Source organism: Panulirus ornatus, chromosome 37 (assembly GCF_036320965.1).
Source record: "Panulirus ornatus isolate Po-2019 chromosome 37, ASM3632096v1, whole genome shotgun sequence".
Taxonomy (NCBI): Eukaryota; Metazoa; Arthropoda; class Malacostraca; order Decapoda; family Palinuridae; genus Panulirus; species Panulirus ornatus.
In genome coordinates this window covers 12,237,623-12,256,434 of record NC_092260.1, presented here as the reverse complement: position 1 = coordinate 12,256,434, position 18,812 = coordinate 12,237,623, and the positions used below count along the sequence as shown (strand labels likewise).

The following is an 18,812-nucleotide window of genomic DNA, read 5'->3' as shown; positions in this document are numbered from 1 at the left end:
TCCCTCCTCGGGCCGGCGTGGAAGATACGGGCCGACTGTACATTTCTTCACGTTAAACCACCTGATTTTTTCCAGGGTCTTGACGTGGTAAGAACATAAAGCATGCTTTTGTAATCACATGAAGGAATTTACACCAAAAGTGAGGTTGCTGTTAACCAAAATATCTGACTCACTGAAGCAACTTCATGTTTGTGTTCAACCCCTCAGTACGGAGAGTGGTGCAGTAGCCAGTATGTGTGGGCCTCACTGTGACAGGCCTGGTGGACGTGGGGCAGGGTTGGGTATGGTGCTCCTCTGCCACACCTCCCTATCAAACCTAACACTTATCAATATTACCTGGTAACTCATGAGCAACTGCCCAGATGTCTTGCTTTTCTGATTTAGAGCCACAAAGCGCAAGATGTAGTAGATTTAGGACCAAAGTTAGTCCTACGGTATAGTATTAATGGATAAGCACTGTACTCACCACTGCACCACGTCGAGTGTACAAGTCTCAGACACCGGCGGTGTTGCTGCTGGGCGACGTGGGTCGTGGCAGACCTAGCCACTTCCTCATCTCTTACAGTCCCGCCACACTACACCAATTATATATATATATATATATATATATATATATATATATATATATATATATATATATATATATATATATATATATATATATATTCTATCATGGTGATGTTACACCAACATGAGTACATCCATTTGTCATCTCCTTGTTGCTGTCTGTCTTTAGCTAACGTCACACGCTTACATCATCTTCCCAGTGTTGTGAGCTTTTCGCACACGAGCGACTTCACTTGTCTGTCTGTTGATCGCCAGATTTCTCTCTGACAGAGCGAATTCATATTATCAGTTACATTTGTTTTCATGGGCTCGATCTGGACCATTAGGACACAAAGCAAGGACCCCACAGTCTTTTACTGAGTTTCAGTAACAGAGGTACACTATTATCTTGTGTGTATATATATATATATATATATATATATATATATATATATATATATATATATATATATATATATATATATATATTGTGTTACCAGACGTCCATTCATTGCAAGGTACGACAATATTCCCGGCAAACCTATTTTACGAAGGTCACGGCGAAGATTTTACTGTTCGTATACCGAGACTTTTCTCTCTTGTAGCTGTAGAAGGTTTCTTCTTCTTTGAGACGCTAAACAGTAGTGGCTTATGCGTAGTTAGGTGGGTGGCGGTAGGGCAGACGGAGAGTCGCCGCCGCCACCGGCCAGCCTAGTCTTTTCCAGATGAGGCCAAGGAAACATGTTCACGTTGTCCAACTTTGGTGTAGTGTCACCTGGACATTATGCTACATAGTTTTATCCAGTACTGTCATCTTGATTTGTCCCGCAGGTATGTGAGCTTTTGTCCTATACATAGAAAAAGGGTTTTGCGTAATAGTATGTTACTCCAGGTTGACATTGGAAACAAAAGTGTGTATTAGCTTTAAGGATAAGAAACATATTCTTTAATGTTGTAGACTTTCCCTTCTTGCGACATAAGCCCCTACGTAGCTAGGTAATTAGCTGCAGTTCCTCTGTTTATTATACGATTGGTTCCAACATTAAACATGCAGTTTTTATTGGTGCACTTAGAAGTATGGCTTCATATAAGTGAAACACAGTGTTGAAGTAAGAATAAGGGGTATCTTGTAGTTCCATTGCTCTGTATCTCCTACATATTTTGTTGACATGGGAAATACCATTGTCATATTTCTCTCTCTCTCTCTCTCTCTCTCTCTCTCTCTCTCTCTCTCTCTCTCTCTCTCTCTCTCTCTCTCTCTCTCTCTCTCTCACATAAATTCAAAGCAAAGTAGAAGAGTTTCCCTGACTCTGTCCTGTACCTGGGCAGGGTGTCTTGCGTAGAACCGCCTCTTACCATTTAGATTTTTCCCTTATACACAGCCACAACTGTTGTTACTCAAATGAATATTGATTCTGTGTAGGAATGTATTCACGAGCTATACTTCTTTTCTACCTCATCCTTCTGCTCTCCCATCCTTACGCGCGTTGTTTGAAACCACTGTAGCCTTTCATATCGTCACAAGATACCTGCTTCTCTCTCGACTCCGTAATGACATATCTACTACGGGTACGCACATCTCTCCTGTTCGTCTGTGCAAGCTTATGTACAGATTCACCTCTCACACTTGTATGACAAAGTGATTTTTCATTTTAAATGCATCAAGGGACTTCATGTATTTTTAGACATTCTGCATAATGCATTTGACATAAAACAACGCTAATATCCTTTTATATCGTATAGTCTCAACGTTTCTGTTCACATCCCTGAGGACATCATCGCCTTGTTTATTCCGTGGACCACAAAAGTAGCGTTCTTGGTTACTTTGTTATTATGATCTCAAAACCTTGTTTGTACTTTCACTGACATCAGTTTACATGTCCTGCTTTTTTAGTCTTCTCACAAATTACTTTCTCAAAAGTATTATAACACTATATTCTTTGTTGCTTTCAGTGTTGTGCTTCTAGTGCAGTCGCTGATCTTCTAAACTACATTTTCTGTTGTAGTTTCTTTCGTCTCTTTCTCAGGCCTTACAATTTCTTAAATTCCTGTAAGACAATAGTCATTACACCTTCAGAAATTTTTCTTTTTCCATTTAACACAAAGTAAACATGAAATGAATTTAGGCTGTGTACAGTTACTTATGACAAACTTGCCTCCTCATAATGTTCATTTAGCAAGGCATACAACTGTTTATTCTAGGCTTTTATCCAATGCTTGATCGTTCGTGTTATCCGTATAGTAACATAAAGCAAAGTTAACATCTCCAAAGGGCAAGAAGATGGATTCCTCTCCAATGTCACTCTTCGCGTACTTCAACGAACGTGTCCGGTCCAACCTGCACTTGGTGGTGGCCATGTCCCCCGTCGGTGACACCTTCAGGACCCGACTCAGGATGTTCCCCTCACTCATCAACTGCTGTACTATAGACTGGTGAGTCCCGCCTCACGCACCCTTGTGTTTTCCACTTATGACCTCTTCACTGAGATGCTAGTATGTCTTCTCACTTATACATCAGTATGTTATCCTTTATACAGAGATGATGGTAAATGTTGACTCACTCGGGTGTTGGCAGTTGTTATGTAGTGACATATACTCCTTTTCTCGTGTAATGACGTGTGTACCCTCACACACATGATCCTTGCACTACGTGTTGACATGTGTTCTCTCACATGAATGATGGCAGATATTGCCTCATTTATTTGGTGGCATACCTTACCTACCTATCAGTGACGTCGACATATTTATGATAACGGACGGTAGTATCATCGTAGGGCAATGAATGATAATGTGGTAGTGCAGTGTACGATAGATGTCTGTTAAAGCAATGTTCGAAATTCGATAATCATAATCTTATGGTTATGTAATAAGCAAGAATGGAATATCATACTATAATGACTGTCTTTGTCCAATGTGAGCACTGCCTTGAAACATTTCTGAATTGCTGTAATTGTAGAGCGTTGACGATATTTTCATGGTACGGTAGACGGCAATCCTTCCACGTATAGTGTGTATGATAACAGTAGCATGATGTGATGTACGACGGTGGCATGGTTAGATGTACTGTATATGTTTTGATAGGTAGTGCTTTCATGACTGTGACGTAGTCTAGGATGTTGTACTGGTGTGGTCTAGTTTGTTGTGGTGAGACAGTCTAGGGTGTGTAGTGGGGCAGTCTAGGGTGTTAAGATGAAGTCTAAGGTGGTGTCGTGGTCTGAAGTGTAGCGGTGGTTGTCTTGGGTGTTGTGATCGTGTAGTCTGAGGTGCTGTGGTGGAGGAGTCTAAGGTGTTGTAATGGTGTAGTCTAGTGCGCCGTGATGTAGTTTCGGATTTTGTGTTGGTGTATTCCAGGGTGGTGTGGTGTAGTCTAGGGTGTTGCGGTAATGTAGTTCTGAGTAAAAGTTTCGTGTGGTATATTCTAAGTTGTTGTGGTGGTGTATCGCAGAGTACTGTGATGTGAATGCTAGGGTGTTGTGGTACCGTTAGCGAGGGTGTGGGGTTGGTATAGTTTAGGGTGTTGTATATTTTGGGGTATTGTGGTGGTGTATTTTAGGGTGATGTTGTGTTGTAGTCAAGGGTGTTGTGGTGGTGTAGTCAAGGGTGTTGTGGTGGTGTGGTCTGGTGTGTGTTGGTGATGCAGTCTTGGGTGTAGTGGTGGTGTATTTTGAATTGTCGTGGTGGTGTCGTCTAGAGTGTTGTGGTGGCGTACTCTTGGGTATTGTGGTGGTGTATGCTAAAGTGTTGTGGTGGTGTATTCATGGGTGTTATTGTGGTGGAGTATTCGAGGATGCTGTTGTGTTGTCGAGAGTATTTAAGTGGTATAGTCAAGGGTATTGTGGTGATGTAGTCTTAAGTGTAGTAGTGGTAGTAGTGTAGTCTAGAGTAATGTAGTGGACGTGTCAGCATCAGATGGCACGTGAGGGTATCGTGTGCAATAACATTGCAACATACAGGTTCACACCTTGGCCGGACGACGCTTTGGAGATGGTGGCCACAACGCTGCTGCAGGAGACCGACCTCGATGCCTCCTTGCTGCCTCGCTGCGTCGCCGCCTCCGTGTATTTCCACCACAGCATCGACAACCTTTCCCACAGGTACTGACTGCTGGGGTCATCCATGTCTTTCTCTGTGAATTCTCAGATTCTTTGTCCTTGAAATTTATTAACAAACTGAAGCTTTTCATTACGTATTAGTGATGATAAAAATTTAAGATTAAGGACAGATAAGTATATGATCCTCAAGTATCCACAGAATAATCTATTAGACAGATAAGTATATGATCCCCAGGTATCCACATAATAATCTATTAGACAGATAAGTATATGATCCCCAGGTATCCACATAATAATCTATTAGACAGATAAGTATATGATCCCCAGGTATCCACATAATAATCTATTAGACAGATAAGTATATGATCCCCAGGTATCCTCAGAATAATCTATTAGATAAGTATATGAACCCCAGGTACCCACAGAATAATCTGTTAGACAGATAAGTATATGACCCCAGGTATCCACATAATAATCTATTAGACAGATATGAAGCCTAATATAAATGTTGGTTGCTTCTTGTAACCCTGAGCATTGCACAGGTTCTACGAGCAGCTGAGGAGGAGGTACTACGTGACGCCGACCTCCTACCTCGAGATCGTATTAACCTTCAAGCAGCTCCTCCTCAAGAAACGTTCAGAAATTCTCACACTGCGCGACAGGTGAGCCTCCAGCCTCACACAACACCAGCAAGTCTTAGCTTATTACCTATTAGTATATAATCTTTAGGAAGATACACATTACATTTTCATAGTCACAATATGCCTCTCACATAGTTATAATAATTTTATTTGATTGCAGTATTCCATTAGTGTGTTTATTTACGTATTTGTGAAATATAGTAATTTGACTTTTATTTTCGTTCACAGTATGTATTTTATGTGTTCTTTACTTGAAAGTACGTGCTTTGAAAATGATTCTTTGACGAAATGATACTGGAATCTTTAGTATTATCCATCTTTATCAAGGTACGTAACGGGTCTCGAGAAACTGAAAGAGGCCAAGTTCTTGATCACAGAGCTACAGGAGGAGCTGAAGATGCTGCAGCCCCGCCTAGTAGAGACTTCAGCCAACACGGAGGCGCTCATGATCAAGATCGAACAGGACACTATCCAAGTCGAGAGGAAAAAAGAGGTTTGTAGTTATCTATTACACAGGCACACTTCCCAATTATCATTAGTAATGTCAAACTTGGCTGTTATACTTTCATACTTTCGAAGTGTTTCAGTCATTTGCACAAAACGCTGATCTCTGTTGCTATACATGTGATTTCATAGTGAATTTTTTATCTCAGTTGGTGGCGGCTGACGAGGCAGTGGCCAACAGGAAGTTTGCCGACGCTCAGGCCATTAAGGATGACTGTGAGAAGGAGCTGGCCAAGGCAGTGCCGGCTCTCAATGCAGCCACGGAAGCCCTAAACACCCTCAAGCAGGAGGACATCCGTGTTGTTAAGGCCATGAAGAACCCTCCCTCAGGAGTCAAGCTGGTGAATAACTTTATGCATCACGTCACTGGGGATACATGGTCGATTTTCATTTATGCATCACGTCACTGGTGATACATGGTCGATTTTCATTTACTCTTTAATAAGTTGCCATTTTGAGCTGGTTGCTCCCCAGTGGGCTCTACTTTACCTCTTCTTTGGCCCTGTTTTACCTCATCTCCGCCTATACCTCCTATTTGGCTGTACTTTACTCTTTTCTGGCGCTAGTCCATCTCCAATTTGGTTTTGGTTCTTTTCCACTTTTTCTGGCTGTACTAAACCCCTACAAGTCAATTTTTTTACCGTAGATTTTTTTCACCTTACTAGTTTTATTTAACTCCCACTCTGTCTATATCTTCTTCGCTCTTCCCGACTGCCACTTTACTAATCTGGTATATTCTACTTGAACCCCTGTATATCTCTACCTCTTCTCTGTCTTTATTTTACCTGCACCTCCACTTCAGCTTTGCCTCTACCCTGGTTCAACTTAACCTCCTCTCTGATTCTGTGTTACCTCCAGTCCGTTTTTTCTCCACCTTCACTTTACCTCTAATTCTCTTCCACTCTGGTTCTATTCAATCCCCTTTTTTACCTGATCTGTGATCCGCTGGTTTTACCCAATTCTGGATCAGGTCAGTATCCATTCTGGCTCTGGGTAGCGTCAACGCTGACTTTATTCTTCGTATACCTTCAGTGTACTTATACTTTGGCATCTGTGCATCCTCACGTGAGTACTTCCACTTTGTTTGCATCTCAATATTTCTTCTACTCAGTGATCACTCTTGATTTCGCAGTCTCTAACTTAAATGCAGTCTTTCCTTTTCGTGTATCTGTGCAAGGTGCATTCGCTAAGCAGTCCCTGGAATAATTGTTGATATTTGTTCTTAATCCCATGTCTTTGAGGACACTGTGCTCGGGTGTGCCCCATTTACAGTAAGGTTCATCATTTAGTACATCAGATGGCCATACAATTTCTAGTCAGTCTCCTGTCCCACACTGTACCGACTCTAGAGTCTTGTTATTCCCTTTTCTCGTCGTTCATCCTTTAAAGGACAAGAAGACTCATCTGATTTTACCTACTGTTTTGAGCGGTACCTCACTACGTTCATTTACCTTCATCCTGTCAGGTGATGGAGGCTGTATGTGTGATGCTGGACCTGAAGCCAGAGAGAAAGCCGGACCCCAGCGGCTCAGGCAAGATGATTGAGGACTACTGGGCACCTTCGCAGAAGCTGCTTGGAGACATGAAGTTCCTGCAGAACCTGCTGCACTACGACAAGGAGAATATCCCCACCAAGATCATCACACACGTCCGTAACAAGTGGGTTCCGCTGACTCTACTCCCTGACAATAATTTCTGACATGTTTGATAAGATGGTCAGGAAGCACTAGAGAAATATCTACGACTAAATACACGAGAATACCTATATACATGTGTGTGTATCTGTGTATGTGTGTGTGTGTGTGTGTGTGTGTGTGTGTGTGTGTTCGTTAATATTTGTATGCCTGTGTGTGGCTATGTATTCTGGATGCTGAGTATTGTTCTTTGCGGATTTATTCAAAATGCTTTCACTGTGTCCATGTTCGCTGCTGTACAAGACAGTGACTGAAAATACCTTATAATTTGCTTGTAGAACTCATATTTTGTCTGGTAGTATTGGCTTGTATTGGCTGTTTGTCTTTAGTCATTTGTCCTGTTGAAGTTCGAGTAGATATAGTTTTTATCTGAGAATGGGTGAACAAGGAAATGTTACTTCATGGGATGGTAAAAGTTTTTCCTAGTAGACATATAATTAATAAAGATTCATTACAATAAAAGCCACTGCTCATTACATTATACACTGTGTATGACAGATCTGTTTCATAAATCAAAACCGTTTTTTTTTTTAACTCGCATAACTTTTTTTTTCATGTATACCTTAGGTTCTACTCTCACCCGGACTTCGACCCTAAGAAGATCCGAATGGTGTCGATGGCTTGCGAGGGTCTGTGCCGGTGGGTGCGGGCCATGGTGGTGTATGATCAGGTCATCAAGATCGTCGCCCCAAAGAAACAGGCGCTAGAGGCCGCCAACCACGAGCTGGCGCTCCAGAACGAGAAGTTAGAGGAAAAGAGAAAGGAACTGAGAGAGGTGAGATATGTACTACTGCTAGACAATGTACGAACAAAGATGAGCTACATATGAAATTAGAGATAATGTATGAATAAAGATATGCAATGTATGAATTGAGACATGTTATTATAAATGTATATTTTTTGAGATTTTTTCTACTCTGGTGTGTGTAGTATTTTGCTTGACATCTTTACAGAATGAGACTGCTCATGAATTGAGTTATTATGTTGCCTTGTTACTAATAACGTGCTTTTTGTTTCATATTCCTCTGTATCTTTTGTGCCGTTTATCATGCATCCTTCTCACTAGGTAATGCACACGTTTTTTAGACTTATTCGTCTTATGATTATGTTATGAGATAAAGTGATGTATTACTATCAACGTTCAACTCAGTAATATGGAACTAGTTTTTCCGAAAACTTTTCAAGTGATTTTCAACTTCAAAATATGTGCATTACTGAAATTTGGATATGATAAGTAAAGTATCTCGTACCTGGTAAGGAAGAGTTTAGAATGTAAGATTTTTTTCGGAAGTTGTGTATTTTTTGGTCTGCGGCGACACCGACTCGAGAATATCAACAGGACTCATGTCAAATTCCTTCTCTCTCTGCGAAGAACGAATGATTTCATATTTTGTCGATATTCACAACTTACCCTAAACCAAGTAAGCACACCACTGCTGTGTACTGGAACCGTCAAAAATACTAACCTACAAGCAGCAGAGTGAGAAGTATATATACTCCTGTCAGGTTTACAAAAAAAAAAATGAATGAAAAAAGGAAAGTCTGTTTTTACGGTCTTTAGTTCAATTAGCAATTTCGACTTCAGTATGACATTCAGTATTTGATTTTCATATTTTTCAAATGTATTTCCTCAAAGATGATTTTTCTTAACTTGGATAAGTATCTTGTATATATTTCTGTTAATTGTAGAAGCGAATCCGCTAATCTCTGGAAAGTTATGTCGGCTTTTTGTCAGTTTCAGTAAATTTTAAACCCTTTTTACAAATATAAGATCTCTAATAACTAATAATAGTAACCCTAATAACTAATGATAATAACCCTAATAACATTTCCCAGGTGACTGACAAGCTTCAGGCTCTTAATGACGAGTTTACCAAGAAGCAGAAGGAGAAGAAGGACTTGGAGGATTCCATCGTCAGATGTGAGCAGAAGAGGGACCGTTCCGAGAGGCTCATCGGTGGCCTGGGTGGTGAGCGGGACAGGTAAGGGGTACTTGTGAAACTAACTCCCACCAAGATGATCACGCTTTCTGATGAAGTGCCCTGAGCCTCAGCCCCTTACCCTCTATACTTCCATCATACCTTGCCATTCAAGATCGCTTCCTTATATTTACGTAAATTAACCTTGATGCATACATTTTGCCTCTTCATTTGGTAGCTAGTCCTGCGCATACTGTAGCCCTCGTACCCCTGAATTGCTAGCCAAAGCTGGCTAACCCCTGCGCCTATCCACAGATGGAGCAACGAGGCGCAGCAGCTGAGCGAGAGTCTCGAGAACGTTGTGGGGGACGTACTGATCGCTGCCGCTGTCATTGCCTACCTTGGCGCCTTCACCGTCGACTACAGAGAGGTATTTTCCGACTTGACCGTATTCTTTATGCATCTGTTGTTGAGCAATGTGAAGGGTTTGTGATCTGTCGGAGTTATGATAATCACATATTGTGAATGATGATTCTGTCATGTGGTTGCTCTCGCAGGAGTGCCTTCAGAATTGGCACAGGAAGTGCCAGGAACTAAGTATCTCGTCTAGTGACAAATTCGTGCTGTACGACACTCTGGGCGACCCTGTACAGAGCCGCACGTGGCAGCTGGCGGGGCTACCAGTCGACTCTTTCTCCGTCGACAACGCCATCATTGTGTTCCACTCCCGCCGTTGGCCCCTTATGATCGACCCTCAGGGTAAGTCCGTCCACACACTAATGACCCTGTCACACGCCTGGCCCTCTCCCCCAATTGGACCTGGCCAAAGTTTAACACTGACTACATCCAAGATCAGTCAAACACCCAACCTCGCCATATAACAATCTACCCCCAGAAACCTAAGTTGACCACACTTAACTCTCACAAATCACTCTAGTCACGCATACAGGCTGAACATATTTCCATTTGTCACAAACCAATCCTGGCCATTTTCCAAGTAAGCCATATACCCTTCAAATTCTCTCACACATCATGGCCACACAATCGGTCCGGCCACAAATCGCTTATAGTCAGTGACCACATTAGACAAAACGTAGCTAAGTGCTATCAAAAGTCTCCGTATAACCGTTCAAGCTCCGAAAGCATGCAGATGAACATCAAAGATTTGCTGATACACGAGCTTCAAGTCTATAAAGGCAGATAGTCATCAGTTTGTCCATCCCATCACAGCTACATCCTTCATGAACAGTCATTGTATACAGTTGCAGGTAATTTACTTTAGAGGATCTTTGTCTGATTTCTGTACATTACGTAACGACATCCAACAAAATTGCAGTTCACCCTCTCAGGAATTATCACAATGCTCTTACTGTTTTCTCACTTGTATTACTCATCTTTTTAAATGTTGATTTAAGATTAACCAGGTTCTACCTGGCACAGACCTTTGCCAAACTGACGGCCTTCTCTTAGCTGACTAATATTCTGCTTTTTGTAATCTTGAATTTTTGCCAGAATTGCTTTAAAGAATATTTGATATCAAATCTGCTTTTGCTTCAGCTCTTCCCGTGTCATATAGTACCTTCTTGTCACTGCCAGGCCAGGCCAACAAGTGGATAGTGAACATGGAGAAAGAAAATGGGCTACTGACGGTGAAACAGACTGACCCTTCCTTCCTGAGGGTGCTGGAAGAGGCGTTACAGAAGGGCCTCCCACTGCTCATCGAAGGCGTAGGCGAGGAACTAGATCCAATTCTTGGTAAGAAACACGTAACTCTAATCATGTTGAACTTGAAGCCGGAAACTCAATAAACCATATCATGCTGAAACATCAATTAGGCCACAGCACAAGGGATGAAGACTTTCGGATCTACAGATGGGGAAAAATCCGTTTTCCTAATTGCTTGATTGAATACCACGACCATAACTGAAAATCTATACTTAATTGCCTTCCCTGCCTTGGCTGCATTTGTGCACCCAGTCTGTGCCCACCATATATGATGTGCCGACACCAGAACCTACCATCCACAACCAAATCCTATAGACAAGTCCGTGATGTGATTCGACTGCTTCGTATACACTGTTTTTTGACATCACTTTGCCTCACATGTACCATGTTGAACAAGTTCGTTTTATCCCTTGCACGTTTATCATCCTTCCCCAGAGTTCAGGACCGATATCCATAAGTCGCCTTTACTCTATCTTTCTTTCTCCTTCTCGGTCTCGCTCTTCCCCCTCCTCCCTCCACTCTTGACACGTAGATCCTCTTAAGTCAGGCCTCCTTATCATTTCAAGACAGCCAGCTCTCTCAATCAAACTGCGACAACTTCCTCACCTTGTTCTTAGACTGTCAATCTAGTTATGATCAACCCTCCATACACCAGGTATTGTTCTGGACGTTTCATTTTCATCACGTCCACCCTCTTCCATTCTTTTACATTTAAAACCAAGACTGACATCTATACAACACTGTCAGGACTACGGTGCTTTCAAATATACCCAGTTTTGCCCAGACAGACAATATCATTTCTATCCCACACGCTCCTCAATGTCCCCTTGACCAAGGTGAGGGAAGTTTTGCAGACGATCGAGAGTGTTACAGTAAGACCATATGATCAAAAGATAAAGAAAAACCAGAATGACGAGCGTAATCTACATATGAGCACAAGAGAACTTGATGGAATGTAATGAAGATGAATTTAAGCAATTATCTCACGGAAAGAAAAAATATACTGGACATTGCTGTTTCCCTACAAGGCCCCCCAACAGGGGAAGAACATAAGAGCGAAGAAAACGTCATTGTTCTTGTTATCAGTAAAGAAAAAATTGAATTTAAGGAACATATCGATAAGATAGTTGTATCAACTTGGATCTATCACGATAGATTATTCATCACACGCCTGTAAGAACAAGCACATGTATCAGTGCACATATCTACGACACTTATACCTCTGACGACACATAACTGTAACGACGAATGTATATATAAACCTTTGGTTACTACTTCTGGTTTCTAGTGCAACCAACACGGTTGAAAATGCCGTTACTTCCGTTACCGCTGCACCTAATGCTGTTTTTATTGCCACTACCATTGCTTGATACACAGCACCAGAAATTAGTTCTGTAGAAAGACGAATCTAGGAAAGGTTGTGAGGTTGGTATAGGTGGTGAAGGGTTCTAGTAAAGCTAAAACATGTGCTTTGGTGTCATGGCCAGATCCAGTGCTCCTGAAGCAGACGTTCAAGCAGCAGGGCGTGGAACACGTACGGTTGGGAGAGCTGGTGACGGAATACCACGAGAACTTCCGCCTCTACATCACTACCAGGCTCAGGAACCCCCACTACCTGCCGCAGGTCACCGTCAAGGTAACGCCACTGCTTCATCTTTTTATGTCTTGTGTCGATGTAAGTTGGATGCATAGTTTTAACATTATTGCTCGTCCGTTTCTTCTTTAATCAAAGTTGTGTGTGTGTGTGTGTCTGTGTCTGTGTGTCTGTGCGTGTGTTATAATTACGGCAGATCCATTTGACTTGGACAAGTTTGAATATGTGGGCTTCAAGTGTGCTGGCTATACTAGAATGGAAAAGAAATATCCAGAAGGTAACCAGATCATGGTACTTTTAGCCTTTTTTTTTCAAGCTACTCAGAGGAAGACCGCAGGTTCAGACTGCATTTTTGCATTTGCATCAATACTGTTTAGGGGAACAGTTTCGCTCACGGTGAATGTTTGCAGGTACACAGGTCAGTATGCACTCACTTTAAGGGACAGACTTTGTGATCAGAGTTGGCAGAATGTGAGGGGTCGATCACTGGGTTTTACATCATACCCAGGTCCAGCATGAGCTAGTGTTAAGTCAACTTACAGAACAGTTAGGGAACATATTTACGGACATACTGAGGTTCACTTGTGCAACGGTGTTGTTGTCGTAGGCAGAGGACCTTGCCACACCTGCTTCTCTCATCGTAATATCACTTGGTCAGGGAAATAAATCACTGACCCTGAGACGCTCTCGTTCAGTAACTACAGGTCGCTAAAGGTTGCCTGTAGGTGAAAAGCCAGGGAGCGGAAGTATGTTCTGTGCCATATGCTCCTTGACTAACCTTTTCCTTGTCAGAAACGATAAAAACGTTTACGAAGAAATAATCATTCTAATAACACCAACTCAAGCTAGATGAAAGCTTTATTCAGAGAAAGACACTAGAAAATAGAGGTATTACGGCGCCTCCAAGTACCACTCAAGCGTGACAGGTAATCCAAGTAGGAATGAGAAAGACGAGAAGTTCATGTCTGGTACAGAGAGACAGAAGGAAATAGTTTTTGGTGATGAATTTGTGAAGATGATTTTCAGAATGTACAGCGGACAACCAAGAGGCTGTGGTGTACAGATGTTAACCATCGCAAAGTCAACCCAGAAGCAAAGGGTTACATGGAAAGAATCTTATCTTTACACTGCTGAATATTTCTTAGAATGTACGTTTATAGTCTGGCGCGTTCCATCTGATCAACTGCCACTTACGATTATGCTTTGGTGAGATTTGCATTTCAAAAGTTAATGACGTTAAAACAATTAGACACAATAATGGTGTTTTCATTTACTTTTGGTCAGAGCAATTTTGCGTTATTTATGTAGCCAGCTTTGGACATATTGTGTTTATGTGTCGAGGCATAAAGTGGCCGTAGACTATTGAACATCTGTACTTTGTTGAACATGAAAGGCAACACGCCTAGTAAACGCTTCGGCAATTTGAATCTTACATCAATAAAATCACTTTTCAACTTACAAGTTATAAGCCTCATTGTCTCGTATGTTCGACAGGTGGTGGTACTGAACTTCCTCATTACCCGGATGGGGCTGGAGAACCAGCTGCTTGGGCTAGTAGTCGCCCATGAACGACCCCAGCTGGAGGAACGCAAGAACCGTCTGCTGGTGGAGTCGGCGCATAACCGCCGCGCTCTTCAGAAGACCCAAGAGAAGATCCTGGTTGTCTTGTCCACGGCCGGCCAGAACCTGCTGGAGGATGAGAAGGCCATTGATATCATGTCATCGAGCAGGGTGAGCATCCACTTGTAAACTACGCACACACACACACACACACACACACACACACACACACACACACACATATGTGTGTGTGTGTGTAGATTAGCATTGTGAGAGCTTTTGAGCTTCATCTCACCAGTCATGTTTCCTTTACCTTATGCGGTTCTCTTAGCATTATATTGTGATGTTTCAGGTGCTGTCGCAAGAGATCTCGGCGAAGGAGGAGGTGGTACAGCAGACAGAGGTGGAGATCGACGCTGCTCGGGACGCATACAAGCCCGTCGCCATCCATGCCTCCGTCCTCTTCTTCTGTGTGTCCGACATGGCGGCCATCGAGCCTATGTACCAGTACTCTCTCGGCTGGTTTATCAACCTTTACCTGCAGGTATAGACAGCAAATTTCTTAATTTCTCTGTCAGCAGTTGTGGTCATGGGTACTTTGGCCTCCCTCTTCTACTTCTTCTTATGTTCTCTTTAACGTTGATGTATCACAAGCTTGTGTTATGCTTTTTGAGAAATTTGGGATTATAAGATTTTGTATGATTTCAGTTACTGCACTCAGCCGTGAATTCACAATTAGCATAAACTTTTACAAATGAGGTCCTGAATGCGCGCTAAAGCCGCTAAAGAAATGGGCATCCCAGCGGATGAGGCGCCACTCGCTTATGTCGCTTCACTTAAATGATATGACGTGACATAGGCGCTTCCCAGCCCACTTGTGACCTCGTGAGGAATGGTTAGAAATTTCTGCGCTTATAGGAGAGCAACTTATGAATTTAGGGGGGGGGGGGGGGGGGCAAAATTGCTCCCCCTTCCTAATTTCTCCACAAGTTGCACTTGGGACTGAAACGCGTTTGTGTTGTTAGGGGATCCATGTCCTTGTTTTACATGTCAGAGCTGTGAAGTGATAGGAATTTTGCTATACTACAGTATAGCTAAGACTCCATCTGAATGTGGGTTGTACTTGTCTTTACCGTGGAGGTGGGAGAAGGGGCGCTGATGAGATATGTGGATGGGTGCATTATTTTCCATGGCTGTAAGGTGTTAAGAACTTAGCCGCCTCTGTTATTTGCGGGTTTTGTAACTTGGTGTAGTAGACTTTAATCATGATCATCTTCGAATCTCTCGTTTAATGGAACTGATTGGATCTGCATATTGATGATATAGATATTATAGTTTAGTATAGTATAGTTTAGGCATTTGGTTGTCTTTGTGGGTATTGTGGAATATTGTGTGCCGTAAAGCTGATACCTTCTGTTTCTTGATATAGAGTAACTTAGTAGTTTCTGAGGGTGTGGGTTCTATCCGGTACTGCCTTAAGTCTATGGCCAGCAAAGAGGCTCAGTGGAAATGTTTGTATGTACAATATAGGAAGGACTAAAAGCGCTGGAGTCTACTGGTTATGTGAGGATGTTTAGTAATGGGATGTGACAAATTTCTTTGGCATATTTGCTGAGTTTTAGGTATTAGAACACCTACTCCTTTATTTGTATTTCATGGCACTAGTAGGTGACGGCTAATTTTCTTCTTATTAGTGTTGAGAGACGAATATTTGTATATACAGAATTGCTGATGGGCTGTGCTTGAATATTTTACGGGATGTACTTACAATGTGTGTTGCTGAGATGCTTCTTTTCCTTAAAGTCGATCAGAAGTTCAGCGACCAGCGATGACGTGGCCTCGAGGATCCAGCTACTCAACACTCACCTGACACGAGCCATCTTCCTTTCCGTCAGTCGCTCGCTTTTCGAGAGAGACAAAATGCTCTTCACCTTCATGCTGTGTGTCAGGCTCCAGCAAGCACAGGTGCAGTTTCTACACTCTCTTATATTGACGTGTATGCAAATTAGCATTGATAACTTTATATGGAATATGCCTGAAGTAAGTGTCTGTATTACTCTGGATAATTTGAATGCACTTCTTATGATAAAGAAAAACATTTGACTTGTGGCTACGGCAGGATGGGGTGAACGAGGACGTCTGGAGGTTCTTGCTGACCGGGGGGAATGGTATGCTGAACAACCCCCACGGTCCGCCCCCAGCACCCTGGCTCTCTGACAAAGCGTGGGCCCAGCTGGTGCAGGCAGCCAACTGTGACAGGTGAGGGACGTCATTCTCCTTATCAAAGATGCAACTTTCTCATCTCATTGCTCCTTTTTGGGAGCCTTCTCAGTAAGGTTGATTTTCATTTTGACAGGATTGCTAACATATGGAATGAATTACCAGTTAAGAGTGATTAAGAGGAGCACCATACAGACGTTTTTATAAAACACTTCATAAATGCTTAGCTACAAGTCCGCGAGTGACTTTATCCTCACCTCCTTAATTAAATCTAAAGTTTATAGGCATTTCTCATTGTCATGTTTGCTTCTCTACTCTTACCACACTAATACTCACGTTCCTGATCTCTCCTAATGTCCTCAGTCTTGAAAGGATATGAAAGTGAATGCAAAGTTGAGTGATTTTATTGAAGGTTCTTAATAGAAGTGGCCAAAACATGTTATACATTGCTGTATTCAGCTCCTTTAATGGAACTTCTTTCACCCTCCTTTTAATAAACCAGCAACACATACAATTTCATCAGCTTGGCTACACTTATTTCCTCCAGTAACTAACCAGAGGCAGTCGCTTCCAAAAAGTGACATGGTACTGAATTTCCTGTATCTGACTATATGTTTATGCAGTTTGTCAGGTATCCAGGAACACCTGGCCAACAACCTGGAGGCGTGGGAGGAGGTATACAACTCGGCGGCGCCGCACCTGGCTACCTACCCCGAGCCCTACCACCAACTGCATGGGCTCGACCACCTCGCCGTCCTCAAGTGCATCAGGCCAGACAAGATCACTCTCGCCATCCAGGTCAGTTTCACATGGATGGCACTTGAGTCATTTATTGTCATATGAATGTGATAATCATATGAATGTTGTTAATCATGGGAGAAAGTCAGGGACATATTATCAGTAGGAAAACTTGCAAACAGGTCCATATCCATGGAGACAATGGTAGCCACTTATTAGATAAATGTATTTTTGGTGTCATAGTCTTGTATCAAAAGTTATTATTTTCCTTTGAATTAAGACAATTAATCGTTGATAACACATAAGCATAAGAAAGATTGATCAACTAAACATCTCGTCTCACTTCTGTTTAGTCAAGTGCCTTTACCTGTCTAGCTATAAGGTGTGGGTGAAAACAGCCGTCATCTATGTCAGTGTACACGATCTAGGTTATGCTGCAGTTAAAACACATTAATGTCAGACGAGCGTTGTCATTGCATTAACGTTAGTAGGTCTAGTATTACAGAGAAGGGTTGCTGACGGCTTTGCCACTGTAGGTTCTGGACTGGTGGTGACTGCCATTTACGTCCCTGGCTAGTTAACTCCCCCATGTCCGTCAGGAATCTTCCTTACTCGAATTTTCTCTTTGTCGTATGAGCAGGACTTGATAGCGCGGCAGCTTGGGGAGGAGTACCTCTCGCCACCACAGTTCGATGTCTCGTCGTCTTACGCTGATTCCACCTGCAGTACGCCGCTGATTTTCATCCTCTCCCCCGGCACCGACCCCGTCGCTGACCTCCGCAGGTACCTACGGCCAGTTGCCCAGTTATGCTCTGTGTTGCCCCACCACCCTCCTAGGAATGTTATCTTCTGGCCTAAGTATCAGACTTCATTACTGTTCTCAGTCTATGGCCATACGATCACAGGATCTGAATATATTTGATCATATAGAAACCTCCAGGTTATTTTCACACTTAATTCTTTGTGTGTGAATGTATGTACATATTATATGTATCACCGGCGTACCTACTTATACTTAAATACATATAATACACATATATGTTCATTTATACTCACAAACTACTTATTTCCAGATTCGCTAAAGAGGTAGAGGTCGGTGAAGAGGATGTTCAGGTAGTCTCCTTGGGTCAGGGCCAGGTAAGCACTGGTCATAGGATATCGTAGTGTCATACTTGGTCTCGTTGCTTACCGATGGTTAAGTTAGTCCTGATGACACCCATACAAACGTGTAAAGTTAATTACGAGTAATTTTCTTAGAATGTCATCGAGGATGTAATGTCTTTTGCCTTGTTTCTGATTTAAAGTTAAGAGGCAATTCTGAAGCCTTCTGACACTTCTGAGGTCTATTGTAGTACATGTATGTAATTCTTAGCCCCACTATCTCCATCCATCTAGGATAAAGCTGGTACTAATGATACTCTCAGTCATAGCCAGGCGTTAACCTCCTCTCTATCCACATTTTGATGTAGTTTGACGCTGGTTTATATTAGAGCAAGGTTATTAGGTTCAGTAGGGTGGAGGGACAAGTCAGTTGGGAGGGAAGTTTGAATGAAGAAAAACTGGAGGAAGTGAAGTGTTTTAGATATATGGAAGGGATTTAGCAGTGGATGGAACCATGG

At 42.3% G+C, this 18,812-nt stretch overlaps 1 protein-coding gene across 1 annotated transcript in view; it reads left to right on the top strand.

The window, feature by feature from the left end:
* The window catches only part of LOC139760503 (dynein axonemal heavy chain 3-like), a 90,276-nt gene that overhangs the window by 48,156 nt on the left and 23,308 nt on the right, over window positions 1–18,812 (top strand). The window contains 19 exon segments of the mRNA XM_071683788.1: window positions 2,819–2,979; window positions 4,500–4,640; window positions 5,141–5,260; window positions 5,567–5,732; window positions 5,893–6,084; window positions 7,209–7,402; window positions 8,005–8,212; window positions 9,274–9,419; window positions 9,672–9,786; window positions 9,914–10,115; window positions 10,953–11,111; window positions 12,569–12,717; window positions 14,170–14,406; window positions 14,588–14,779; window positions 16,039–16,200; window positions 16,355–16,494; window positions 17,079–17,253; window positions 17,834–17,976; window positions 18,267–18,330. Coding sequence (XP_071539889.1) covers window positions 2,819–2,979; window positions 4,500–4,640; window positions 5,141–5,260; window positions 5,567–5,732; window positions 5,893–6,084; window positions 7,209–7,402; window positions 8,005–8,212; window positions 9,274–9,419; window positions 9,672–9,786; window positions 9,914–10,115; window positions 10,953–11,111; window positions 12,569–12,717; window positions 14,170–14,406; window positions 14,588–14,779; window positions 16,039–16,200; window positions 16,355–16,494; window positions 17,079–17,253; window positions 17,834–17,976; window positions 18,267–18,330 — 3,066 coding nt within the window.